This window comes from Meriones unguiculatus, chromosome 8, assembly GCF_030254825.1.
Source record: "Meriones unguiculatus strain TT.TT164.6M chromosome 8, Bangor_MerUng_6.1, whole genome shotgun sequence".
NCBI lineage: Eukaryota > Metazoa > Chordata > Mammalia > Rodentia > Muridae > Meriones > Meriones unguiculatus.
In genome coordinates, this window is record NC_083356.1 from 33675368 (window position 1) to 33703093 (window position 27726).

Genomic DNA, 27726 nt, shown 5'->3' on the forward strand with positions numbered 1-27726 from the left:
ACACAAAATAATTTTATGGTTGGGGATCACCACAGCATGAGGAACTATATTAAAGGGTCACAGCAGTAGGTTGAGAACCACTGCTCTACAGGCAGTTTGGATTGGCATTTCATCTTAGCCAAGGATATTTCCACAGCCTCCTTCTGCTGGTGCAATTAGTCATGGACCACTGCATGTTGAGACGACCCTGACAGATGATTTTATAGCCATCCAGTTGGTCCTAACTAGCTGTCAGCAACTTAAATGATATCAAAGTCAACTTTGAACTTGCTCTTCTGATGATAAAAATCTTGTCATGAGGAAGTAGAACATTATGGATGTGTGAAGGCATCCTAGGAGCGCATCAGGTGGGAGTTCAATAAATGCGATAACAACCTTGCTACGGACCTGAGCCTCATTTGGCGCTATTCAAAACACCCAGAGGTAGCTAGCCAGTTACTTTGGCATGGCTGTTCATGAGATGAGGGTTCTGGGCCAGAGTGATGACAAAGCCTTGTTGGCGCAGTGTCAGGAAGCTGAGGACAGTGGCCTTATCATAAGCCAGGCAGCCAGCTGTTTCCAGATCCCAGTACAGGTCTTTGCTGCGAGTCACCCTATTGTGGGGCTAATTCTAGCAGCTTCTGCACAAAGACTCCCCAGGGAATCAAGTTAGTAGAATATGATTAAGGCCTTAAGGTCTTATGGGATCTGGGGGAAGGCAGCTTCTCTTCTGTCTTTTTTTGAAGCTTTCTCCCTCAGTCTTCCCACCTGTCTCCTCCCTGTGAGTATCTGCTTGTTCTGACCACACAAGGCACCAATGCTACATCACACTGACCACTTACACCCGTCCTTGCCTCTTGGAACTGATGGCATCCTGCAAGTCAGGCGTACAGAGACAGAGACTGGTCTTACGAGACACCCTTGAAAAATGTCTTCCTTGGGGCCTAACAAACATCAGTGCTCACCCAACATAAATGTCCTTCTTGTGGGAAGACATTGTAATAGCCTTGTTCCTAAGCAGAGCTCAGAGGATCTCAGTGATTTTCCTGAAGACACCGGAGTGGGTGAAATGGAATATTTAAAAATGTTGTTAAGATTCCTGCTTAGAAACAATCCACTTCCTCCTTTATATCTGTCAGTTATCATTTCCCAAATGATATAACCACAGATAATACACTACAGCTGTGGATAAAAAGTTTTAGATTATGTATTTATTAGTATCATTCAAGAAGCATCATTCTTTCAGTTTCCATGTATACAGGTACATATTAGTGTAGTTACCCATGGAAACAATTTATGACTGACTATAGATAGCCTGAGAGAGCACTTCCAGTTTTTTTGCTGTGGGTACATGATCAAAAGCAATGATCATCCTGATGAGACCTTATAGGCTAGGGTCAGATGGAAGGGGAGGAGGACTGCCCCTATCAGTGGACAGGGGTAGGGGCAAGGGAGGAGAAGAGGGAAGGAGGCTGGGATTGGGAAGAGACAAGGGAGGGGGCTACAGCTGGGATACAAAGTGAATAAATTTTAATTAATTAAAAAAAGTTAGGAAGTGGCTAATCAAACAACAAAGAGACACTGGTGAAAGAGAGGAGCTAGGAGGAAATCCCCAGCAAGAGGTTCTGCTCTGTTAATAGTAGCAGCAAGGTCAGCAAAACCTTGTACAGATATAGATTACCATGGCAAGTGTTGCACTGCAGACAGATAGCACCATGCCTGCCATCCTTCATCTTTTCTAATACCACATGGTCCACGAAGTCCTGGTGAGTATCCATGAAGTGCCCAGGACAATCGGAACAAGAACAGGTTGGGAAGAAGAGGACACAGATGGGCTTACTCACTAATCCTGCTCTAGTAGATTTGAGAGGTACAGAGGATGAGTAAAAGAGGCAAGATGACTGTCAGTGGCCAGTACTGCCATAATTATCAACTCCAGACAAGACAAAACTGAAGTCATCCCACAAAAAAAAAAAAAAAAAAAAAAGGAATTGAGAAAGAGGTGCGGAGAAAACATCCCACAAGCCTGTCAGATGTCTAGCTGTGCCAAATTCTCCCATTTTTCAGGATCTCTTTAAAACATCAACCCTTGGTCAGCCTCAGTCACCAAAGCCTTGCCAGATACTTCCTCTGGGGTCCCTGTGCACCCGAGTTCCCTACCATGCTGCCCAGTTCTGCTTTACTCCTGAACCCTGTTTCACTCAGTTAGCCCTAGTGGGTAGAACAAGTGACAGCCCATCTCCCCACAGCTCTGCTCTGCGCTCTCCCACAGAGGCTCCATCACAAGTATTTCAAGGGCTAAGTGTCTGAGTTGGATTTAGGAAATATGGTGGCCTGCAAGCTAGCACATCTAGAGGTTAGTAAATTACCCATAGAGGGCTGAGACCCACACAGGCTCTGGAGGCACATTAGTGGGTTTTGTTGAGCAAGGACAGACGAACAGGATCCTAGTGAGTCAGGGTACTTGTGCAACCCTCCTGAGCAGAGGGGACCACAGGGCAGAGCTTCTAGTTTTTTCTTTTACTGAGGAACTGTAGTCCCAGGAGGCTTCCTGCAGAGACAGTGCCTGATGAAACACACAGGTTCCACTGCAGTGGCTGAACTCATATTTCCCCACAGGCCACTTCTCTAAGTCTAAGCCAGTCCCAAAGCAGGACTCTCAACTCCTGAGAAATGGTACAGTCTACTCACCCCTGTATGAGAAAGACAGGCCAAGGGCAAATAAATGCAAATACTCTTGTCTCCCAGCCATAATCTCCTCTCTTCACTCATTCAGTGGATACTTGTGGATCACCTCTTCAGGGCAGATACAGTGGCCAAGTGTTGGACTCACTGCCTCCAGTGCAGCATCAGACCAACTTTGCTCTTTCCAAGGGTCCACAGAAAGGGCGGCCTTGATGATTTTATGGCACATTAGGAGATTTCATGAGCAAGAAATATTAGTATTGGTAATAGGTTCTGTCAGAGACTTGGAAATCTGAACAGGGTCATATAGCTATCTGGATGCCATCTCTTAACACAGACTCCTACGTTACAAATCAGCTCCCAAGAGTCTGTCCAGAATGGAGTTTTCAGTTCTGGTTGGGAGAGCTCTGAGATCTACAGAGAACTGGTGAGCTCTGGGTAGCCCCGGAGGACTGACTACACATCTGCAGGAGGCAGGGTGTTCCCATAGGCAGGAAAGGCATCTAAGTGCTTTTGAACTGCCTAACCAAGTACACCAGGGCTCATTTCTTTCCACTCGAGGGATGCTAACTGGCTCCTAAGGTTGGTTTCTGCATCATCTGTTCTTCCCAATATTTACGCAAAAAGAAGGAAAATGAAGCCTAAACTTCCCAGACTTGGGACCTGCTGAGAATCTTACACCACTGCCATGAAACACTAAATTGCCATACAGCATCTCTCTACCTGAGTCTAAAGCCTCCAGGAGAACTGATGCCAGAAAAACGGGCCCCAAATTGTTTCAGTTATGACCATGGCAGCTGACCCCTGACAGGGGATCTTGTCCCCTTATCAAGGGCAGAAACCACACTGTCCCACTTCGCTGAGGGATCCTTGGCTCACTCATGGCTTACAGCTTGATGTCTCCCTATGGCCATTTATCTGGGTAACCGAAAGCTAATTAATTTGCAAAGCCCTCTGGAAATCTGACACAGATGGCTTGAGTGGCTTTGTGACCACTTGAGAAGTAGCTGTCTTTTGCTAGTACCACTCAGCCTGGCTGATCACACGCTTAGCTTGAGGCCCCTGGAAGGCCATCACCTATCTTTAGTACTGACTCCAAGCATTAATGTCCTTGAATGAAACCCACTGTAAGGATGAACTTATCCTGTTAAACCTCAGTGCACTGTAGAACTGAAGGCCAGGAGTCTTCTGGGTTCTCTAGGCTTCTTTCCTACTTATATCTGCTTTTAGTCTGTGGATTTTAGCAGGTGCTCTGTCTTTTTTACTAGATTTTAAAATCTTCAAGGACAAGGATGGCTAGATCCATCTATGCCATCTTTGTGGAGTCCACTCTGCACAGACATAGAAGTTTCCAGTCCTACTCGGTTCAGATTCAGGGCAGTGACCCATTTTATGCTGAATCTGGGCATCTGGGAAGAACATTTTACTGGGTACCCCTTGAGGACAGGGCCTCATTTTACTGGCACATTGTGCTGACCATGCACAGCACCTGGCACATACCTAGTGTTACCAAAGGCTGATGAGTGAGTGAATGATTCTCACAACACATGCATGAATAAATGACAATGTTCTCATACCCAGTCTCTCTTTGTGAATGAGGGGAGGATGGCTGATGCACTTCTGAGGTGCAGGGTGGAAGATGGACCACAGAAGGGTACTGAGGGCACCACCCGAGCGAAAGAAGAGGGCACTGAGGCAAATTAACAAGGTTTTTCTCTGCCCTACCACAGGCCTTGACCCTGTAGGGTCTGAGCTCAGGTCTGGGATGCACTTTATTCATTGCCTGTCTCCCTCTGCCATTGATGTTCCTCAGACTTCCATGGTTAAAAAAAGTAGTTTCTTCTGTGTCAATGAATCTCTCTCTCTCTGGCTTGTTCTGAGGCTATTTGACCCTTAAAGTAATAACTCAATGACTCCCCAAATATGCCTTGTCCCCAACCACCACCACCTGCGGACCTCTGTCCTAGTGCTCACCATATCTCCCTTAGAGCAGTCCTGTAATTGTGGGCTGCCCTCCAGGTCTCTTTTCTGATGGCTCTGGTAAGGCGAGCTCAGGGAAGGCAGAGCTTCCACTGGTTTAATATCATGGCTGAATCCCAGTGACTGGATGGCACTCTGACCAGCCATGTTAACTGAAGGGATGCCAGCAACAAGAATGCATTCATTCAACGATGAAGGGTTCTGAATAGAAGCTTAAAAAGTTGTCAGCCCACTCTTGCCTTCTGAACATCCTTCCCTCTAGAGCTCTGTCACTCCTCAGTGTGTGTGTGTGTGGGGGGGAGCCCCACTTCAGCTGATTGCACTTGCTTGCTCTTCCTCACTGAGGCCACTTCTACTAAGTTCTTACACCATCTGCCTGCACCTTCCCAGCATGCTCTGCAAAGAGCTGGCTTTTCAGAAGCCAGCTGAGTCTGTCTAGTACACAGCACCCACTAAATTTAGATGCTGCTCCACCTTTTGTAATGCATATTTGCAAAGGACACCCAGTGAGGTTTCTAAATGACTGTCCTGAGTTTCTGCATTGGCCTAGCTGGGTGGGGTCCTTGGGTCATAAACCCCAGACTATGCTTTGGTTCTGTTGTGACTAGCTGTGGACTGTGAGAAACCATTAAGCTCTCTGAGGGGTTTTTCACTTTGGAAATGGAAATGATGGAGAGCGGCTTGTAGGAGGGTCCTTCTGGCACTGCTATCTGCCATTTTCTGATCAGAAATAGCACCTTGCAGCACACCTAGCAGCACGCTCATAGGTTTCCTTGCTACAGACTCACACACTATGAAATTATATATACTCCATATGTAATGCTATAAATGCACATATCTATTCCAATTTCAGACCATGGAAAAAATTGAAAGAGAGCAATGTCACCTGAGTCCTCATGGAAGTTGCTTCACTCCATCTCTCTCTCCCTCACTCCCTCCTTTCCTCTTGAGTGTATTTGTATTAGTGAACTGTTTCACAATGATACTCCCCTCCATATATGTCAGCACACATGTGTTCCGCAAGGGTTAGGCCCTTCTTCCATGTGATCATCTAGCATCACTGTGTCCTAGAGCATTGACTTCCATGTGACATCATCTGTGTGCAGTGTGGGCCTGGATGTCTCACCCATTTGACCGACGAGGGCATGGAGGCCTCCAGTTAAAATGGGTTCTTCAAGGCAAAGTGGTTCCTTCTAGTTTTCTCCTTGAATCTGGGCTTCCTCAGGATCACTTCATTCTGCATTCCACCACTCCCTTTTGTCTGTTAAGCTCTATCTCAAGAGTCTTTTAATTGCTTCTGGCGGTAGCACAGCAGAGGTGGGAATGTTGCTGGGTGCTCTGCTCTGTGCAGGGGTAGCTGTCCACTGTGTTAGGTCTCTAGCAACTGAAACTGGCTTATAGCAGAGCCACAGCTCCAGGGACTGTGCTCTGGACAGAGCCAAAGCTCCAGGGACTGTGTTTCTGTAGTGACGCAAAAGAGCTGTAAAAATGAACAAACTCTGGAAGGAAAAACTGCAGTGAGCTATCCTCAGCCTCTTTGGGCCCAGTGAGCTCTGGGGACACACACAGGCAAATTCACAGCCCCATCTGCCTTTTAATTAGAAAGAGAGAGAGAGAAAAGGAGTGCATCTCTGTAAGGCCTGGCCATTTACATTCAAGCTGTCTATATTCTCAAGTGCTTTGGAAAGGAATTAATACATCCCTTCTCCCCCCACCCCCCATCGTCCTTACAGAAAGAAGTCTGCTCTGTGCTGTTGGTGAAAACAGGAACCTGCCCTCCTGCCAGCCCCTAGCCTTTGCCTTCCTTGTTTCAGCAGAGGAAGTTTGAGGCTCTTTAGCAACTACAACTCTGCAGCCTGCTGCTTGATAACATGAGCTTTGCCTGCACTCCCTCCTGAGCCTGTTTGGTCCACTTAGCCTGGAGCAGCAACGGCTGATGGAGAGCTGGTGACCCTGACCCTGCTGGCCCTCTGCTGCCAACTCCCAGAAGAAGCCATGTTCGGCATTTGAAGGTATTTAGGGGACTGTGGCTGGGACAGGGAGGAGAGAGACTCTAGGAGCCCTTGTGTGGTACAGAGTTGGGCTGGGCTTTGGGAAAGCAGAGAAGGACACCTGAAATTCAGCAGGGAATGGTCCTGGAGAAGTCCTGCCCCCAAGCACAGTGACTGCTCAGAGGATGGAGGGAGTTAGAAATGAAAGGAGGGGTGTTGCGGCAGGCGAGCGGACAGCCCATTTTTCTGCCAGGGGACAGTCTGACTCAAGAAACAGCTAGGACAGCTGTGTTGCCTTGAGCAAGCCACCATGTTCTCCCCTATGGAATGGAAAGAGTGCTGCCTGGATCACACAGATGTTGGTTAGATGAATTGGTGTAGCATATGCACAGTGCTCAAGATAGGAGATAGGTCCAGACACACGGTAGGTGCTCAGTGAGGGCTGTCAGCCAGCCATTGTGTCTAAAAGTGCAGAGGGCCTTAAATGACAGTCATAGTGTCATGTGGAGACTGGTAGTTAAAAATCTTCCTGGGGAATGTGGAACAGATAATTGACAATTATCTAAGTAAGAGGTGGGCAGATGGGAGAGGGAATAATATAGAGAAGGCCAACATACAATGCATATAAATTCTGACATCATAAAATGTTATAAATGAGAGAGATGTGGGAAATTCAGCATTTGCTAAGAATTGTGGCATGGTGCATATTAAATGGGTGCGTGCATTCTGAGAGAAAGTTGTGGCAGAAAACAACCTGGCTGAAACATCAGAGTAGCCTTCTTGGGGGCCGTGCACAGGATTCTGAGCTGAAACCTCAGGGAGGCCTGCGTGAGGCTCTGCATGACATATGAGCAGATGCTTGCTGCTCAGAGTGACTGGAAGATGTAATACTAAGTTATTTTATTAAATCTTCAGAACTGCACTGTAAGTCTACAGTTGTTCTTTGCTTTTGACTCATGAAAGAAGGAGGCTCAGAAAGTTTGACGTATTCAAGTCATCCAGCTTGTCATGAAATATACGCAACTAGGAGCTCTAAGGGCCTACATGGGCGGGGAAAGAGCCTTGGTACTTGCAAGAGACTAAGGGCAAAGGTCTTTGTTGACAGTGGTGCTTTTGTGTTAGGGGACATACATCCCATAGTCTACAGAGGGCTGCTAGAAGATGCTGAGTTGCAAGTCTTTTCAACTGAGCTGTTTTGCCATGTGTGGGATGAGAGTTCCAGCAACTTCTGTTGTAACTGCTATTTCCAGTTAACAGATGAGATTCAAGATGCTTAGTACACTCTAGAAGTGTAATGATAACCTGTGGGATAGACACACTGAAAAGTACTTAGACGTCTGCTTTTTAAACAGCTCTAGAATTGGAGTACCCAAGGAGGCATCCCACATCTGTCACCAAAGGGCTATGTGACTCTGGGTAAATTTCTTTGCCTCTCTGAATGTCTGCTTATTTTTTCCTTTATCAGAAGAAGCCTAAATACTGAGATGTTCATAAGAAGTGCACACCATATATAAAATGCAGGAAATGCTTTGTGCCAAATCATGGCTGTTAATATCATTCCTGAGCCAGGTGAAATCTGACGAATTGCACAGACATTCCTAGCAGAAAATTTCTAGCAGTGTTAAGTATGCTGGGGTCAAACTATAAAGCCAAGTCCTGGGTCTCCCTTTCTCTTTTCTGAAGACAAATTTTTCCTGTTGCTCCACTGAACAAAAGAAAGCCTCATCAGTGGGTACCTGTCTCAGCAAACTGAACCTATTCCTAACACACGTAGACCTCTCTCTCTGGGCCGGTAAAGCTGGGCATGACGGAATGTCCTTCTTAAATTCAGAAGTTACTTATTTCAGCCATCTTCATCTACCTTCTTCCCTCATAGAGTGGTAATGTATCATTTTATATTAAGTAGGACCTTATTTATTGCAGCTCTGCCATGAACTTGGACTTAAAAGTCTTATTAAGAATCTTCAGTATCTTCCTAGGAGCCTCCCTAATCCCAGGTCTCCAGCTTGTCCTACAGATGCCACAAAACTTTCCTTTCTCTCTCCCATTCCCACTCTTACCACACCAGATTTCACCCCTCATTCCTCTCTCCACCTTCTCTCACCCAGTTCCCTCTCTTCCTCCACTTGCAATCTCTGTGATGTCTATTTTATTTTCCCTTCTTAGTGGGATAAAAGCATTCTCCCTTGGGCCTAGCTTGTTACTTAGCTTCTTTGGGTCTGTGGATTGTAGCATGGTTATCCTCTACTTTACTGCTAATATCTATGACCAAGTGAGTACATAGCATGTGTGTGTGTGTCCTTCTGGGTCTGGGTTACCTCACTTGGGAATGATCTTTCTAGATCTATCCATCTGCCTGCAAATTTCATGATTTCATTGTTTTTAATAGCTGAATAGTATTCCATTGTGTAAATGTACCACAGTTTCTTTACCTATTTTTCAGTTGGGGGGCATCAGGGTTGTTTCCAGTTTCTGGCTATTACAAATAAAGGTACTATGAACATAATTGAACAAATGTTCTTGTGGTTTGATGAAACATATTTTGGACATATGCCTAGGAGTGGTATACTTGGATCTTGAGGTATGACTATTTCCCCCTGCCTCTTTTTTTTTTTTTCTTTTGAAAAACCATAAGACTGGTTTCCAAAGTGGTTGTAAAAGTTTGTACTCTCACGAGCAATGGAGGAGTGCTCCCTTGCCAGTATGTGTTGTCACTTGAGGTTTGATCTTAGCCATTCTAGTGGGTGTATCAGAATTGTTTTGGTTTACATTTCCCTGATGGCTAAGGACACTGCACATTTCTGTAAGTGCTTCTTCACCATTAGAGATTCTTCTGTTGACAATTCTCAGTTTAGGTCTGTACCCCATTTTAAAATTTGGTTTGTTGGTGTTTAATTTTTAAGTTCTTTATATATGGGAGTGGTCCTAGCTGAGACTCCTATCAGCAGGGGATACTGAGACTGAAGTACCACAAGTACCACAAGTACCACATCCGGTAGCCAAGCAGGACTTCCAGTGGAGGGAGGGGCATAACAACCCATTCACACATCCCTCCACCCAAAATGTGTCCTGCCTACAAGATGTGCAGGGATAAATGAAGGAATAGAGGTTGAGGGAATGGCCAATCAATGACTGGCCCAATATTGAGACCCACTCCACTGGAGAGACCCAACTCCTGACACTATTAATAATACTTGGCTATCCTTATAGACCTGGCTAGCATAACTGACATCTGAGAGAGTTCATCCAGCAGATAACAGAAACAGATGCAGAGACCCACAGCTAAACATTAGGTGGAACTCAGGGAGTCTTTTAAAAGGGTTAGGGGAAGGATTGAGGGAGCAGAAGAGGTCAAGGACACCTCTACATAGCCAACTAACCTGGGCTCATGGGGGCTTATAGAGACTGAACCACCAACCAGAGAACATGCATGAACTAGTCCTAGTCCTCTCACACATATGAAGCTGATGGGCTACTTAGTGCTATAGTGGGTCCCCTAACAATTGGAGCAGGGGCTGTCTCTGACTTCGACTCTGTTGCCTCCCTCTGGATCCCATTTCTATAGGTTGTCTGCTTTGTCTTGCCTCAGTGAAAGAGGAGGCACCTAGACCTGATGGAACTTGATGTGCCATCAAATGGGTTTGTATGAGGGAGTGGATGGGAGGGTGGGCCTGGGAAGAGAGGAGGGAGTGGAGTTGTGATTGGGATATACAATGAACCAATAAATAAATTAATGAAGAAAAATGTATCTTCAGCAGGGGTTGGAAAGATGACTTAGTTATTAGGAACACTAGCTGCTCTTCTGTAGGACCTGGGTTCAATTCCCAGAACCCACATGGCAGCTCACAGTTGTCTGCAACTCCAGTTCCAGGGATTCCAACACCCTCACATAGACATACATGCATGCAAAACACCAGTGCAAATAAAATAATGTAAATAAATTATTAAAGAATCTTCAGGAAATCAGACCAAACCATTTATTATTCACATGAGGAATGGATATATGAGCACCTCTAGTTATAATTGTCTGTCTGTCCATCCATCCATCATCTACCACACACCCATCTACCCATCCACCCATCTTTCCATCTATCTATCTATCTATCTATCTATCTATCTATCTATCTATCTATCTATCATCTATCCACCCGCCCATCTGTCGACCCACCTATCCAATCATCCATTCCTCCACTCACCCATCCTTCCAACTATACATCTGTTCCCTCAGTATGTAAATATCGGAGTCATACCATGTGACCGACTTCCTTCCTCTCCTCCCCTCCCCATGCTTCTGAAAAGGAATTAAGTACATCATGTCCCAACCACTTCCTCTCATCCCAGAGCCATTAGGACGGGGCATATTTGACTACAGTTACTCCAGCTACAGCTAAGATATTGGTGGGGCCTTGAGAGCACCGCTAAGATATTGGTGGGGCCTTGAGAGCACCGCGTCTTACTTCTATTTGAGGAGTCTCATTTCTCTAAGCAGCAGACAGCCTGGGGCCAAGCTGGAGGGCTGGGTATATGTGATTGGGGGAGGGTAAAGTTGTGAAGACTCGGAGAATCTCAACAACAAGTGACAATTGTCTTCTGGCTGGTATTCTCCTACCTTAAAAGCAGATCTCTCTCACACCATACCAAGCATTTTATAGACAACATCTTAATTTATTATACCTAATTATTGTGCATATATTAGGCACCAGACACACAATCATGCTTTTCTCTTTAGTTGAGAGAACTTGTATCTATCCTCAGAAAGTTGCTTCACTTTCTGAGGATAGATACAATGGCAGAGTGTGGCATCCCGAAAGTTCATGCCACACTCTGCCATTTCCTAATACTCAAAGGTATCAGAGGTGGCAGCCACCCCTGAAAGTAGAGGTTGGGTTCACATCCTGCCCCTCCTACTGACCAGGCCACTGGTGCAAGTTAAAGTGAGTAATTTCTCAATTTACTTTGTAATTGCTCAGTTTCCTGAGCAATGCCAAAGGTCTGAGTAGAACATCACATGGCACATGGAGTTGTGGAGGTCAAGGAAGGTGGCATTTTGAATAGAGGGACATCAGAAGTCCTCAATATGTGTCCACTCTTGCCCATTACACTTGCTGTGGATCAGGCCTCTGAGACTCATAAGCAACAGCCTCAGCCTGTAATGAGCATAGGGTGTCCTCCATCTGGTCTGCCTACTTTTTATAAAGCAGCAGATGGCCGTCCAAGGAAAAATAGTGGTTTACCCATCACCCACTCTAGCTGGCCCACTGTGGGTGCTAAAGATGTAATGTGTGAAAAGTTAGATTTAGGGGAAATTAAAGTGAAATTAGTCTAACTCATCTTCATGAAAGGGTTGCAGTTACCCTTCAAATGATTTCACAACAGAGTCTACAACATCCCGAGTCCAAGATCCAGACCTCTGGCTAGGCACTATGCAGTGGGAATTGGCTTCTAATGGTCAGACAGAGAAGATATAGCCAGCCTCAGGTCTCTGTACCTTCTGCTGGGGTATCTCAAGTAAACCAAATTCACAAAGCATCTGCTGTTAGCAAGGCATGCTCTTTTTCTGGGATCAATGTGACTGAAGGAGTTGAGAATGAGAAATGTAAGCCCTAAAAGTTGACCCCTTCCCTGAACAATGTGTATGGCCTTAAGCCAGTTACTTAAGCTCTGTGAGACTTGGGCTCCTCATTTGTAAATTGAGCTCCCTAGGCATCAAATGACTCAGAGTATTTTCAGCAGAATGGAGGCCTTCTGTACTGTAGCTCCCTTTCTTTGAAAACTAGGGAGGATGTCTGCAGGCAGGTGGGCTTCCATAGAGACTGGGAGTTAGGAGGGAGATTTGTTGGTTCGTTAGTGGGAATGTAAACTGTCTAGCCGATGTGGAAATCAATATGGAGCTTCCTCAAAAACTAAAAGCAGAACTACAACACGACTCAGCTATATCACTCCTGAGTATGGACCTAAGGACTCCAAGTCAGCAAACAACATGGACACCTGCATATCTCTGTTTACTGCAAGGGTATACACAATGCCCAAGACAAGATGCTCATCAACAGAGCAGCAAAGAATTTGTAATGGACATCTATCAACCCACAGCCAACAGTTATAAAGAAGACTGAAAGTATGATATATTCAGAAAAATGGAACTTGAGATCAGTATATAACCAAAATAAGCCAGATTCAGAAGGATAATATTATATTTTCTCCCTTATGTGACTCTCTCTCTCTGTTTCTCTCTTCTTCCTTCCCTCTCCCTCTTCCTCTTCCCCTCTTTTTCACACAATATACATCTATGCCCACACATATACTTACATCTATACATATATGCAGACCATGAAGGTAGAGGGAACAATAATTGGGAAAAAGAACAAAAAAGGTCTAAAGACAGTGGAAAGAGACAGGAGAGGGGTAGATATGGCCAAAGCACATGTTGTACTTCAATAGATGCCATATAAGCCAATCACTTTGAATTTTAAATATACACTAATGAACTTTTTGTCACTTTTTTTTACCCTATTGGTCTCAACTGCTCAGAATCAGCTGATACTACTAGGAGACCCATTGGGCCTACATATCCAGAGATGTAAAGTGAGAAGCCAGTACTTGGTAATAGCATGACATTTTACAACAGGGAAGCTGTCAAACATTTTAAACTAGAGAGTTTCTCAGCACTGATTGCTAAAGATGACTAGGCCTCTGTACATGGCTCTGGCTGGCATACTGTGGCTTTGGTTTCATCTGTTTCTGATCTCCTTGAGGAGAGTGCTCTGGGTTTGAGAGGGAAAGAAACAACATAGAAATCAGTCAGCAAGAAGACAGTCATGACTCCAACACTCAGCTAACAGCTTAAAGTCAGACTCCCACTCAAGGCAGTGGCCAGGGTGCTCCCTTAATTGTGACGGTCACCTTGGGCTCTTGTGGGTTAACAGCTGCCTGAGTCTTGCTTACCTGAGATCCTAGCCAGACTGACTCATAGGGAAGAGACCATCATCTATTCATGGTACATTGGACAGAACTCAGATTTCTATCTTGCTGGTAAGTTTGTGAGTAATGTTGGTGACTCATGTGCATGAATGAAAAGCTAAAGGAACTTTTTGCTGGGAAACGTGATGTCATGAAGAAATCACAGCCTTGCTAGTTTTGGAGCCCAGATTTCTGTGCAGATGTTAGCACCTCCCTGGAAGGCTTTTCCTCCTGTAATTGGACCTATCTTTTGCAACGCCCATGTGAGATGAGAAGCCAACAGCAACTTGCCTTGAGCTGCTTTGCATACTAAGCTCCTGCGGGAACTTCCTTCAAAATAACATGTTCAAAACAACAGGTTTAAACCCTCTTGGACTAGGCACGTCCAATCCTTCCCACACTATAAAGCAATGTCTATAACCATGCTTAAAAACCAAAAAAAAAAAAAAAAAATTTTTAAGTAAGATTTTGCCACATTCATAGCTGTCCTTGGCTTCCTGCAGTCCATAGGTATGAGTTGACATGTCTGGTAGGAATGAAAGTTTTTCTCCCAGAAGGCTTTTTTTTTACTCTGGTGGTGAGTAAGGCCCACAATGGCTAGATCCAGAAGTACCACCACGGTTGTGTAGGTTTTGACCTTACTTGTTGCTCTGGGAGACAGAGGCAGTGGTCCAGCCCTCCTTCTCTATGCAGGAAACAGGAATGGATAACAGGACTGAGAAGTGGGCAAGGAATGGTTGGGTTCACAGGGCTGGCTGCTTTGGTAGCCCCCGACACACTCACTCAGGGAGAGACACCTGGCAGTTGAGGTCAGGATGTGGTGCGTTGCCCCAGGAAATGCTGCCAGGTTCACAGTGGAGGCTGTCACTAAGCCCCAGCGACAGTTCTTATTTTCCCTGAAGTAAATTGTCAGACCCCAGCCATCACTGAACAAATCTCAGGCAGAGCAGGGCCCAGTCATGCATCAGGGGTGGAGGTGGGGTAGATGAGGCAGTGCAGCTGAAAAAGGGGGAGTGATTTGCCCAGCTGGCACAGTGAGTCAGTTAATGACTCTGGCACCCCAAAGGACCTGCTGTTGGCACATTTTTGGTTACCATTTATCAAACACACCCATGCTTTACTTATGCATAGCGATTTATTTCCCTAAACAACCCTGTGGACCGTACATTTGTATCTTAAACCGGGAGAAAAGAACAGAATGTAGAGGCTCAGAGGAGGTGAAACAGGTGGCTGGGGACACATAGTCAGCAAATGGGGAGTGGAGACCTGAGGCTTACCCGGTTCTGCAGACCTCCTGTGCAGTTCTCTGAGTATGGCCCAGCTTTGAAAAACAAAACCAATCCATGCAATAAGGCAAGTGTGGAGACTCCAGAGACCTTGGGAACTCCTGGGGAACTTTCACAGGCTACTTTGATACATTTGTAGGCTGGTTTCATGTTAATGAATTTTTTCCATTAATTAATTAACTTACTTCCTGGTAGGAAGTTCCCCCCTTACTTTCCCTCCAGTCCCTCCTTCTTCCCTCCCCTCCCCCTGTGCCCTCTCCCTTGTCATACATGGGGAGACCTCCCATGGGTATCAATCTGCCTTGGCATATCAAGTAGGAGGAGGCACATTTTCTTCTATTGAGGCTAGACAAGGCTGCCCAGTTAGGGGAAAGGGACCCAGAGGCCAGCAACAGAGTCAGAGGCAGCCCCTGCTCCTGCTGTAAGAGGTCCCACATGAGGATCAAGCTGTATGTCTGTTACATAAGGTTGGGGTGTGTGTGTGTGGCTAGGTCTGTCCCCGGGATGTACTCTGGTTTGTGCTTCAGCTTCTGTGAGCCCCTATGGGTCCAGGTTAAGCTGATTTTGTAGTGTTTCTTGTGGTGCCCTCAGTGGTAAATACTCCAAATCCCAGCACTCCAGAGTTTCAGGCAAAGGAACAAGTGTTCCAGGCCAGCCTGGACTATGTTTCAAGACTGTACATACATACATATATGCATATACACACACATACATACATTCATACATACATACATACATATACATACATACTACATACATACATACATTCATACCACACATACATATATATATATATACATATACATATACACATGTCAATATGTGATACTATCAGCACAGTCACCATTTTCTGTTCCATTCTGACCTACAGTGCTTCAGTTCTGGGTGCTGGCAGTCTGGAGTCATCTTTATATCCTCCGCCCCCCCCCCCCCTGCCCTGAAGCAACAGCAAGACTTCACTGACCTTTCTCTTGTCCCTTTTCCTTCACACAGTGGTTTTTAGGCCTAGGCTTCAAGTCATGGCAATCTTTTATCAGACAGGTCCCTTGTCCTTCGTGTCCCTTGTATAAATAAATGGTCTTCCTCCAAGTTTACCATTGCCAAATTTGATTAGATGGCTGCAGAATCATCTCAGACCAGGAAAGAGGATAGGAGGCCAGGGCAGGTCTCCAGAGGTGGAAAGAGTATGGGCTTTGGAGTCAGTAGACCTGCTTTGACCTCTGCATTACCTCTAGCTAGTCCTGAAACCTCTGGGCACGTGGCTAGTGAGATATATGAGCAGTCAGGCATAGTTATTGCACAGCACCTCTGTGAAGAACAGAGCAAAACTGATCTGCTTGCTGGGTGTTTCATGTGTCACTGTTGTGGTTAGAGGTGACATGGTGAGTGGACACTGAGGCTCCTGACTAGTGGCCTATAGCTCCCAAACTTTAGAAGATGATCACAGGAGGGAGTTTATAGCTGTCATGTTGTGGAGGACATATCTTACTCCACAGGGAAGGATGGCCTCTTAGCTTTTACATTCATGCCTGTTGTGCCCAAGGCTGGCTCCCATGTGACCCCTGGGGCGGACCCAACCTTACCCCTAGTTGAAGTTTCTGATGTTCTCTCTCTTTGATGTTCAGAAAAATGGCACAGATGATCTCCCTATCCACATCCAGACATGGACAGCAAGTGTGCCATGTAGGAAAGACACATAGTTCTATTGTGGGATGCCACAGTGTGTGGGGGGAGCTGAGCAGGCAAAAGAGCTGCAGAGAAGGACTGCTGGGTATATGTACACTTTCCCTATGACAGCTGCCTTCAAAGACCTGTGATATCTCCTCCCTCTGAACTACTCAAACAGTAGGCAGACATGTCCTGTCCAGTGTCACCTAAAGGACAGACATCATGATCATGGCAGAGGGCATGCTGTCTGAATTCAAGAAAGATGGAATTTCTACACGAGGACACAAGGTAGTTGAGCCAGCCCCTGACCACCCCTCTTAGGATAAAAAGGAAGTGTCTGTTCCCAGGGATGATGGTGAGAAGGTAGCCTGGCATGTGCCACCTACCTTCTCTCCATCCCAAAGAATATAAGGACATAATTTGTACTCTCTCCAGAGGGATTTTGTTAAAATGATGATCGCTCTTTTCTCTTATTAATAATCTTCCAAAAGCCACAGAGTCTTGATTGCTAGAATGAAGTGGGGTTAAAAGCTCACTCTCTGGAGAGAGTTACTTTCCTATTCATTTCTTTTTTTGGAAGTGGGAACTGAGGCTAAAGGCCACACAGAAAATAGTTCTAGCCTCAAGACTGGAGGGAGAAGAAGGTGACTAGCCATTGTAGTCTTTCACACTGGACTGGGAGGAGGAGGCCTTCCACGGAGAGAAAGTGGTGGTGGGGTGGCAGGGATAGACAGGGCCAGTGTTAATTAACTCAGCTCTCTCCTGCCATTTTCTTATTGTTCCTAGAAGCAATTAGTCTCTTGCACCTTCTCTCCACCTCTAGCCACTGTAGAAAACTGTCACGGATTAAATCTAATCGTTCAGTTATTTCCTCAGGGAGGCCCCAGCTCTCCTTCTTCTGGGCCTTGTCACTCTTCTCAAATGAAAGCCTGTAAGTGGTGAGTTAACTCCTTCCTGGAGGTTCTGTGAAGTGGTGAACAATGCTATGGGGCCCATTGAGGTGACAGGAATGCTGGTGGCTTAAGGGCGTCTTCAGCCCTTTTGTCAGGAGAAGGCAGGGGAGGATAATCTGTCAGAACTGGGGGAGCAAGGTAAGAGAAGAAGGCCCAGGCCTGGGAAGGGCCGGCTTACCCTGTGCCCTCCTCAGCTCATGGCTTCTGTGTGTGTGTGTGCTGTAGTTTTCCTACATGAAAAAACTATATTCCAACTTTCCTTCCTTCTTGCCTTCCTTCCTCCCTGTCTCTCCTCCTCCTTTCTCCCTCCATCTCTCCCTTCCACCCTTTCCTTTCTCCTTTGCTCTCTGAATTTTTGGAATGCAGGCTCCCCAAACAGTTCACAAACACTTGAGAAGAACTTAGAGGGAACTGGAAAGAGTTTGAATGACACCGTGGGTGCTGTGTGTGGCCAGTAATTCCTGCCCTTCAGAGGCCCTTGGCTCAGGGCTGGGTATGGGTTAGAAGTCCAGAATTGCCCATTGTACTGGAAGGGGAGGGGTTAAGTCATTACCCATCTTGTATTTAAAAACACTTAATGGAGTATGGATACACACTCACTCTCCATGCATGAGAACTCTTAAAATAAAACTCCTTTTTTATTCTCCTTGCTTCTTAATAGATAAGAGAGTCCACCTCCTGCTTTCTCTCCTCCAAAATTCAGATGTAGTGCAGACCTCTCTCTGCCTCCTCTCAGAGTGTGGCTCTTTCAATGCTACAGTGTGTGTGCACAGTACTTGAGGTTTTCAGCTTAACAACGGCTCAAAAGCCATATGCATTCAGTCAAAGTTGTACTTTGAATTTTGATTCTGCTGTTTCCTTCTCCCTCCCCAGGCTCACATCTTTGGTTCATTCTTCTCTCTTAATGATGTATAGTAGGACAGAGACAGGGTCCCCATCAGCTACCTGGTTACAAGGAGAAATACCCAGTACCATACAGGGTGCTGTGTTGCCGAACTTTTATGGTCTAGGTTGGGCATAAATAACAATTTTGACTTGTGATATTCCCAGCATATGAGAGCTGGCCCTGTGGCTAGAGAATGGCTGTACACATGGAGTATAGAGATGTGATCTGAAGCCAGAGTCTCAAACTCATAAGTTTTTGATGCAAACTATATACTCAGAACAGGCAGAATATGTTCCTGTTTGAAGTATGTGTTTCCTGTCAGCCTAGACATTGGCTAGACTCTTCTCCCTGTCCCCCAAAACAGGAACAGCTCTGTCTACATTTATGGCCACCTTCTCTGTGCTCCCACCAGCCTGAAAGATACAGCATCTCTAAGACTTTCTTCTCTCTTGAAAATACTTGGACAAAGTCCCTCCATTTGAATGCTTGTCAACACGATGCTCTCTAGCCAGGCCATGTGCTGTGTTTCACCTGCGTTATCTCAGTTTTGTTGCAACTACCTAAAAGCTTCCCCATTACCCCTCACAGCAGGCAAGAAAACGTCAACTGGCAAGAGGTTATCAGTTCATAAGTGAGAGCCATAACATTGTAGTCTGTGTGGGGCTCTATGAGAGACTGCCATGAGGCAAATGCCTTTACCTGTATGTGACTTGGGATTAGTTATTTTCCCCTTTTGAGTCTGCTTCCTTAAGGACACAGGGCTTTGTGATGATCAAGGCTACAGTAGAGGGGAATGTGTTTGTCAGCATGAAAAGCATATACCAACCAAAGGGTGCAGTCATGAAGCTGGCCTTTGCAGCCTTTTGTTAACACAGGTATGAAAATTCAAACAAACAAGAAAGAATCAAACCAAAATGGCCCCAGCATGGTCTGGTCCTGCCCTTCATATTGTGAAGCCTTTCAACTTCTAAGTATGATGTGTTCTGAATTCCTGGGTCATGAGAGTTGTTGGCAACAGTCTGTAAGCACAACTTTTTTGGGACTACCTAAGACACTGTTCAACTTCTCCAGCAGCCCCTGCTCTACTCAGCAATGGTGTGGAGGAATGGAAACTTTTGCCACCAACAGCACTTGCTAGCAACTTCCTTCTTTGTGGTTTTTCTCTGTCATCCCCTTGATAAAAGAACTTGAACTGTGCCTCTCTTACCAACACTCATGAATCGCATCTTGACTTAAAAAAACAGCCGCCTTTCAAGAAGCAGGCTGCCTGAGAAATGATGTACCATGAACGCTGAAGTAGGTCACCCTCTCCTCAGGCAGCTCTGGGTGCGCTTCAGTCTACACGTGTGTCTCTTGTACTGCAGGTTTCCAGTAACTGCCGCATCCCAGGGAGAAAAAGATATGGGGAACAGCATGAAATCCACACCTCCACCTTCGGAGAGGCCATTACCCAGCAGTGAGGGTAAGTCTGACTTCTCTGGAGAGGTTTTTAACAAAGTCCTACAATAGCCCGCAGGAAAGCCTGGACAGTGGTGGAAAATGAAGCTTGTTGAAGCTGAGCAGTAGGTACTGGTGTACCAATCCCTCACTTTGTGGTTCAAATATTTAATAATGAACATCTGTAGGGGTTGGATGCTTGGCGGTGTGAACTTATTGCCATTTTGAAAGGGAACTCTGTAATCAGTAGGCTCCATCTTTTAATTTCAAGGTCGGCAAACCGGAGGCTCACAATGGAAATACAGGTCATATCATTAGCTACTCACAGAGCCCAACCCAAGACTATCTCATTCTGAAAGCTAAGCTTTTGGTCACCATACTGGCCAATCTATGATAAATCCTATCTCTCACACATACACAATTAGACTTAGGGGTGTGTGGTCAGGACTCCTTTGCTAAGTTAGTCACTGGCTACAGGGCATCCTGCTGAATGTAAAAGAACTTCCTATCTAGTCAAGTTCTGGCAACAGACCAGAACTCTAAGGGAGAAGCCAGGGTTGTGGTCTAACTGGGGTGGCCAAGCTCAGCTATGTGTCAAGAAGCAATGTTGGGCTAGGCTTTCAGAATTACGGAGAGTCCTTCAATAACTGGCTATGGGGTGGAGGGGACATAAGTGAGCAGAAGGCAAGGGTGATCATCAAGTCTGCTGGGTTCTAGGGTCAGCTATGTGTCCTACCTAGCACTCTCATCTTGCTTTCTGAAAAAGTTTAAATCAGGCCAGCAAGAAGAGCTATGTGTAGACAATGTAGGGAGTCAGAAGGGAGTTAGCCAACAGCATTTGCAAGGTGAATCCAGGAGTGCCACAGGACACTGCTTCCTCCCACCTTGTATCATCACACTCAAGACTTCTTGTTCATTTCCTAGAAGACATGACAGTATCTCCCCTGTGCCCTATGAAACCGGACTGGGCAGATTCATAGAGTTCAGCTAGTCATCCTGCTTGCTGATCCAAGGCTTCACACAAAAAAGTGCTGCCCTGTTGCTGGCTATCTTTCTTTCCATGGCACCTGTGGCCCCTTACAAAAGGGGCTCCTTACTTCCTTCAAAATAGGGCCAAGAAACTGCCTATGCTCCACAGTGTGACAGTCCTTCAGATGCTAGCTCTGAACAGGGGGAGAGCCTGCCCCCCTTCCCTTTCAGACCAAATGCAGGGGCACTCCTGGGGACTTTTGATTTTTCAACCCTTGCACTTCCTTTTTTAAAAGAAAAGAAAAGAAAACAAAAATACCCAGAAAGAATGGTCCCGGGTCTGCAATGACATGGTAGATAGAGTGTGTGTCCCCCAGGCCTCTACCTCCCACATGCAGTCCAGGATGGTCTGTCCTATGCACAGCACCCTAACTTGTCCACTTCCCAGCATTACCCTTTCCTAACCAACTCCTGATTGTAAGTGCATCAGAGAGAGCTGGCACTATAATGAATCTTCCCTCAAATCCATTGCTGAGCTGCCACTCTCAGCCTGTGCCAGAAGGGCCTGTATGCTTGAGCAAGCCTCACAAAAAACATCAATCTCTAAGGATTTGCCCGTTTGCTTTTACTTTCTAAATGCTAATTGCCATGAAGTAATTTTTTTTTCTTTTTCCACTGTGTGGGCAGGAGGTTGCCTCTAGGAAGAAGGTTTCCAGGGTCTCCCCTCTGACTTCTGGTTTAGAAAAATTCCCCAGACCTGTACCAGGGTATAATCCAGATAGGCACAACATTGCCCAGCCCTGAAAAGCTTCCTCTGTCGTCAGGCATGAATTGGTTTCATCTTTGTTCACGTACCTATTTGAGTAAGGGAGAAGGTGCCCAGGCACTCACTGACCAGGCGTGGTGGAAGGAAAAGCTTGTAAAGTCTAAGAGATGTCTTTTGTCTTGAAATCCAATGAACACTTCCTGCCCTGAGCTCTTTGTCACCCAGGCCACCAGGGGAAGTTACTGCTGCAGGCGGTCCTGAAGCATAGCAATTATGGCATTGTACGCTGGGAGCCAAAAAACTAACCATCAACGTGACTGCTAGGGACTGACGTCATAAAGAAGTAGTTAGTTTGTGGGAACAGTGTGCATTTAGGACCCCATGGAATTCCGAGTGGTGTCCTTTAAAGGATGTGTGACCTCGGAGGAAGTCCTCCAGCCTTCCATGGCCTTCCCCCAGAGACTAAGCCATGATCTTTGCCCACCATGGTAGAGCAAAGAGCAGTGACTTGGTAGTGAACTTTAGGTTCCACTGCAGGTCGGCTACCTCAGTAGGCTGTATCTACATGGACGTCGCTCGAGCATGAGCTTCCCTCAAGTGTGAGCTCCCCTTAAATGTGAGCTTTCCTCAAGTGTGAGCTTCCCTCAAGTGGAAATGCAGTGGAAATGGCAACCCCGGAAACTTTTTCACGGAACTACAAATGGTGAATTTCCCACTCCATGCAAACTTCAGACAACTCCTGTGGGCCACATGCATATGGCACAGAATTAATTAAAACCGGGGGCCTCCCAGGATGTTGGGGAAACACACATTTCCACCTGATAAAGACAACCTAGTTACTCTGCTGTAGTAATCTCCTCTCCCCCACCACTCGGTTTCCTCCCTCTACATTGCTGTGACCTACAGTGACATCTCACGTCACAGTTGACCATGCAAACCAGCTGTCCTCAGAACCCATCCCACTGGGCCAGGGTGGAAATCACACTCACTCCATACACATTTACATGGCATTTACATACCCATGGGGAAAAAAAAAAAACAGAGTTTAACAAGGTAAGGGGAGAAAGGAAACAGAGAAATCTCAAGACCCAGAAGAACTGTGATGATGGGTGGAAGGAAGGTAGATGAAAACAGCAAGCTATATTTCCTACTAGGCCCTAGAAGGTCTTAAGCCCCTCAAGCTAGCAGATTCCAGGTCACTGCTAGTCCTGCCTCTGCACCTAGCACACATGAAGAGGTCATCATGTCCCCCCTCTCCCCGTTCTCATTTTTATGACAGTAATAATTGCTGCCTGAGGTGTACCACAGACAGGCTTACGAGCTTTATGCGTATAACATGAGCCATTTCGGGTATATGGGAATACCACATAAGAACAGCATATGTGAAAATTCCTTCAAAGCAACTCTTAATCCTTATAATACCCCAACCACGTTATCACTATCATCCTCTTCAATTTGCAGTTGAGGAAACTGAGGCCAGGAAGGTCAAGTGAGTCCCCTCTAGCTCATAGGGGAGAAGTGAGGATAAACAACCAAATGAACTGAATGTATTGTCCAGTGTACCTATTTTTTAAAACTCCATCATATTCTAGGATAGACTGTGCTCCAAGATAGGATGTGCCTAGAGTGAGGAACTATGACTGGTCACCAGATTCAACAACACAGACTCCCTCAGGCCACTGTGAGATTCCCATAAATAAATAAATATTCCCATAAATAAAGCACCAGTCAAATCTTGGCCTAGCTCTCAATTTTTATATTACTAACCCATTCCTGGAACGTGGGACGGCTTTAGGTAAAAGGGGAGTCAACTTCTGTGTCACTTTACCCTTAATGACTATCATAAAATACAAGTAATACCCTATCAAATCCACATCTACAGGATGATGGGACCCACTGACCCAACTTACACACATCAGCAGAACTTGGTAGGCTGTCCTCCAAGCCAGGCCCAAAGCGCCATCTGATTGGCTATGCTCATATGAGCAGCTTCCTGACAAAATTACTGAAAGTCAGGCCTGATGGTGACCTTGCAGGAGCCACTGGGTTTGGATATGACTCAAAAGAGCATAAAAGCAGAAGTTGAAGTAACTCAGCCATTTAGCTCTGCACCCACTACCACATGGGCTGCCTGCACCATCTCTGAAGGCCCACTTGGATCTGGCCTTCATCTATGGAGGATGGAGTGTTGACTGAGAAGAGCCTGGACAAAAGGTGGGAAGAGAGCTATATGAAATGACCATAGACCTGCAGTCTCATGCTCTTCTCTGGACATGTCACTAACTCTCCAGTTTTGCCTTTCTCATCCTCCAAATAAGAGCAGGTGACCTAACAGGGCTGAGTAAAACATGAGAAGGGAGGGAAGGCTATAGCTTTTGCTCTAGTCAAAAATGGCCTGCTGACCAGGTGCTAGCATCAGAGAAGAAGCTGTTTTGACATGCTAAAGATTAATAATGCCTCAAAGGCCTGTTCTTTATGGACTAGGTAACATGTGTGGCCAGTAAACTCTTGTCTGGGCTCCTTTTCACTCCGGTTCCCTTACTTACACGATACATTTGTGTATTTTGTTATACACCCATACTCATTTCCTAGGTATCAGCAAACATTTGATAGTCTGAATTTCCTTTTCTCTTTTTACCAAGTAGAATTTGTGTTTAGAGGAGCCAAAGGTGGTAAGATAGCCTCACATTGCCACTCCTATGTATCATTAACACTGAGGTGATCCAGCTGGAGCTGGTCTTGATTGTGAAAGAGTATGCTTATCCTGTGTGGGAATGGTCCAGTAAGTTACGGAGGCCAGCCCCGCACATAATTCACAACAAGGTAGATTTTTCATAGTTCCCATTTTTATACGGGAACAAGCCAAGCTCTAGTTAGTTAAAAGAAGTCTTCCTTTGCATTCCAGAGTTGTAAAGTGGTGGTGTGCGGGTCAGTCCAGCTGACTTCAAGTGGGCTGAGTTCCTCTTGGCCAGCACACATTTATTCTGTGACTCTGAATCCTGATCATGTTCCCCCTTTCTAAACCCCTCTCCTTCTGTCTCACTCATTATTTGGTTGGATCTAAATGTTCAGTGTTCTAAAAAATGAGTCAAAATCTCCTTTGTAAACAAGGTAAAGTCCTAATGGATTTGTGCCATCCTCCCATTTTGTTTCCAAATTCCATGCTACATGTGTTAAGTCTGCTTGAACTTATGTTAAAATGTCTGCAGCAGTTTGTCAAAAAAGTTTAGTTTTTTCTAAATAAAAATAAAATATACATTTAACTTTCTATAAAGCCATGGATCTGAGAAGGCATAATAATGTCTTTGAGGAGAAAACATATACTCCACTTCTGATATTTATTTCCCTGTAGGGATCAGAGCTCAGGACCCTGAGACAGAAACCCCAAGGCTGTCCTGGTAATAGTCACTGCCATAATTGTGAAAACATTGCCCGTAAAAAAACTCCATGAGAAACTACCTTTGCTACCATGAAACTGCAGCCCCCATGAGCCCCCTTTTCCCCACTGGAACACTTTCATTTACAATGGGCTTTTGTGTGTTGTTTATTTCCATTTTATTTTGATGATATGAAAGATGGCTTTGTAATATTTCACAGTTTTAACCCTGAGTATGAAGTGTGACCACATCAAGCCACAAATATCTTGGTAAGCACAAGCCCTATTTAAAGGTTTTATTCTTGTCATAAATATCATATTTTAGGAGTAATTTCAACCCTATTTTCCATAAGGGGCTAATCAATCAGTTTTGTTTTTTTTGTTGTTGTTTGTTTTTTGTTTTTTTTTTTTCTGCCTGGAATACTCCGGGGATAGCACAGAGGACCCCAATATAGAGGGTCTGTTCCATGTTGTTTTCTACACACATGTCTGGAGTATCCTTTATTGGCAAGCTCCAGGCTGGGACCAAGGCTTGATACTAAATACCCAAGTGCTTGGTTCTCTCGGAGCTTGCAGTCAGGTAAGAGTATGACTGTCAGAGACAACTCTGAGACATTGCTTTAAAGGAGAACCTCCAGTAAAGGCTGGCAGAGCACCAAGCCTCTTCTACAAGGGTTGTTGAGGGGTGGTGGGAGTGAGGAGTGAGTCAGTGTGACTGGGCAGAGGGACAGCACCTGCAGAGGCTCTTGGGGTCTGAGGAGGGAGACAAGCCTGGGAAAAGGCCTGTCACTCTCAGCTGAAGCAGCCAAGTGAACAAGTGGCTGTTTCATATTTGGGTACATCAGGCCAGGAAAAATGTGTTCCCATCTCAAGAGAGTCTCCTGCCCATCTTACAAGTTACAGAATAGGAACTTCTTGGTGGTGGTGGTGGGCATGAAAGGTGGCATACCCACAGGCATCCAGGCTCTGAATAACAACCCTGGAAGCTGGGTAAACTGGCAGGGAAGATTTATCCTGGGCCCCCCAGTGGCCACGCCTTCCCTGTTGACCTTTGCCTCACTCTGCACTGTGCCTTCTTTTAATTATAGACACCCTTCAGGTTTGCACAAAGTTCATGCTCCAGAGCCTGGCTCTGCACCTTATCCGGATACAGGGCCTCTGGCTTCAAACTCAATCCAAATAGTTGCTGCTTCTAATTTGCGGGGTGGTATCTGGGCCACAAAGAGAAAAGCCCCTTTTAAAAATTCTGTGAAGGCAGAGTGTCCGGGTCATTCACTCACATGCTCAGGCGAGCAGTCTCACTAGGCCAGCTTTTCTGGGCTGACCCAAGCTGTTTCTTGGGAGCCCTTACTCCTTTCCAATGACCCATTAGGACACTCACTTTTGGTTTCCTCTTGCAAACTTTTACATAATTTATTGCCCATGACTCAGTTTCCCAAAATGTACAACATATTTGCATGTACTATATTCCATTGTGATAACTGATTTCTGGTTCATTTACTAATCAGCAGTTAGCGCCTTTCCTGGAAGCTCCATTCATCTCATTTATTCAAGTCTCACATATAATCTCTTTTTTGGCTCAGTCTATGCAAGAGATTACCCCCTGTAGGACTGTCAGACTGTGAGAGGTCAGAGCTGGAGTCTCAGTATAGATGACTGTATGACAGAAAGAGGCTAGCTAGGGACCCAGCCTGCACAGCTAAGTACCGGGGTTCCACAGAACTTTCTAAGGCCAGGGCATAAACAATGGCTCACATGATCCTAGATTCTGGAATGTGGCCTCCTGTAAAGCAGGAAGAAGCGGGTTTACTCTATGTTGCTGGTCTCAGAGTTGAGTGTAAATGAAGAGTCACTAAATGACTAAGTATAAGATGTAACCCAAATGTATAGGTTCTGATGGCCAGCCAGTGGTAACTGTCTTTGCTGCTTTGTAAATGTGCTGTTTCCCTTGAATGTACCCCAGTACTATGCTGCATCAATGCATATGAGTTACGGGAAATCACTAAGGATGAAATCAAGCATTGGTTGGTATCAGGAAGGAGATTGGCATTTATCACTACATCTCTGTAGCCAGCGGGGCTCACATAAACCAAAGAGCACACTTTCCTTTGCAAAATGTCATTAAAATCTCACACGTACATGATCTCATGGTAGGGGGAGGCAGAATTTAGGTCACGCAGAGTCTCAGATGTCAAGTGAAGGAATTTAAATTTTAATGTACAACACAAAGTACTCACATTTTATTCACGGTCACAGTCCTACTTGAAATCCCTGTGACTAGAGGCATAGCATAGTGTCTATTCACTCCAAGGAAGATGGCTTTTGTTTTTTGTTTGTTTGTTTGTTTTGTTTTTTAACCACAGAATCTGAGCTGAAGACCCTGGAGAATCCTCACAATTGATTAGCCTGACCCTCCCCACAAGTACCACAGATGTAGGACCCATGGGGCCTAAGGAAGGCATCTGAGTACTAAGGAGTACTATACTATACTATAATTACAATTATACACATGTAAAGTGTATTTTGAGTAAATTCACTCCTACTATTCTTTTGCCCCTCTTCATATTTGATGCCTTCTTTTTAGCTAGTCACTCTGCTTTGTTATCTATCTATCTATCTATATCTATCTATCTATCTATCTATCTATCTATCTATCTATCTATCTATCTATCTATCAGTTTATTGTAGCCTACCTAGTTAAAGTAGGATTGCTTGCCTGATCATGGATGGGGAAATATTTATAGGCTTTTGGGCAACTTCCCGTGGCCACACTATTGAGGGCAATGATCCCTT

General features: G+C 45.4%; 2 protein-coding genes across 3 annotated transcripts in view; one reads left to right on the forward strand and one right to left on the reverse strand.

The window, feature by feature from the left end:
- The window catches only part of Tg (thyroglobulin), a 186370-nt gene that overhangs the window by 32436 nt on the left and 126208 nt on the right, over nucleotides 1-27726 (reverse strand). The gene's annotated exons all lie outside the window — the stretch shown is intronic.
- Sla (Src like adaptor) overlaps nucleotides 1-27726 on the forward strand; it is a 52930-nt gene that overhangs the window by 12578 nt on the left and 12626 nt on the right. Inside the window, exons 2-3 of one of the 2 annotated variants that reach the window (XM_021658722.2) lie at nucleotides 6378-6656; nucleotides 19750-19847. In XM_021658722.2, coding sequence (XP_021514397.1) covers nucleotides 19787-19847 — 61 coding nt within the window. In that variant the 5' untranslated portion in view covers nucleotides 6378-6656; nucleotides 19750-19786. Of the gene's footprint in view, nucleotides 1-6377; nucleotides 6657-19593; nucleotides 19848-27726 lie in introns of those variants that run through there. The other variant, XM_021658721.2, reaches the window with a different exon arrangement.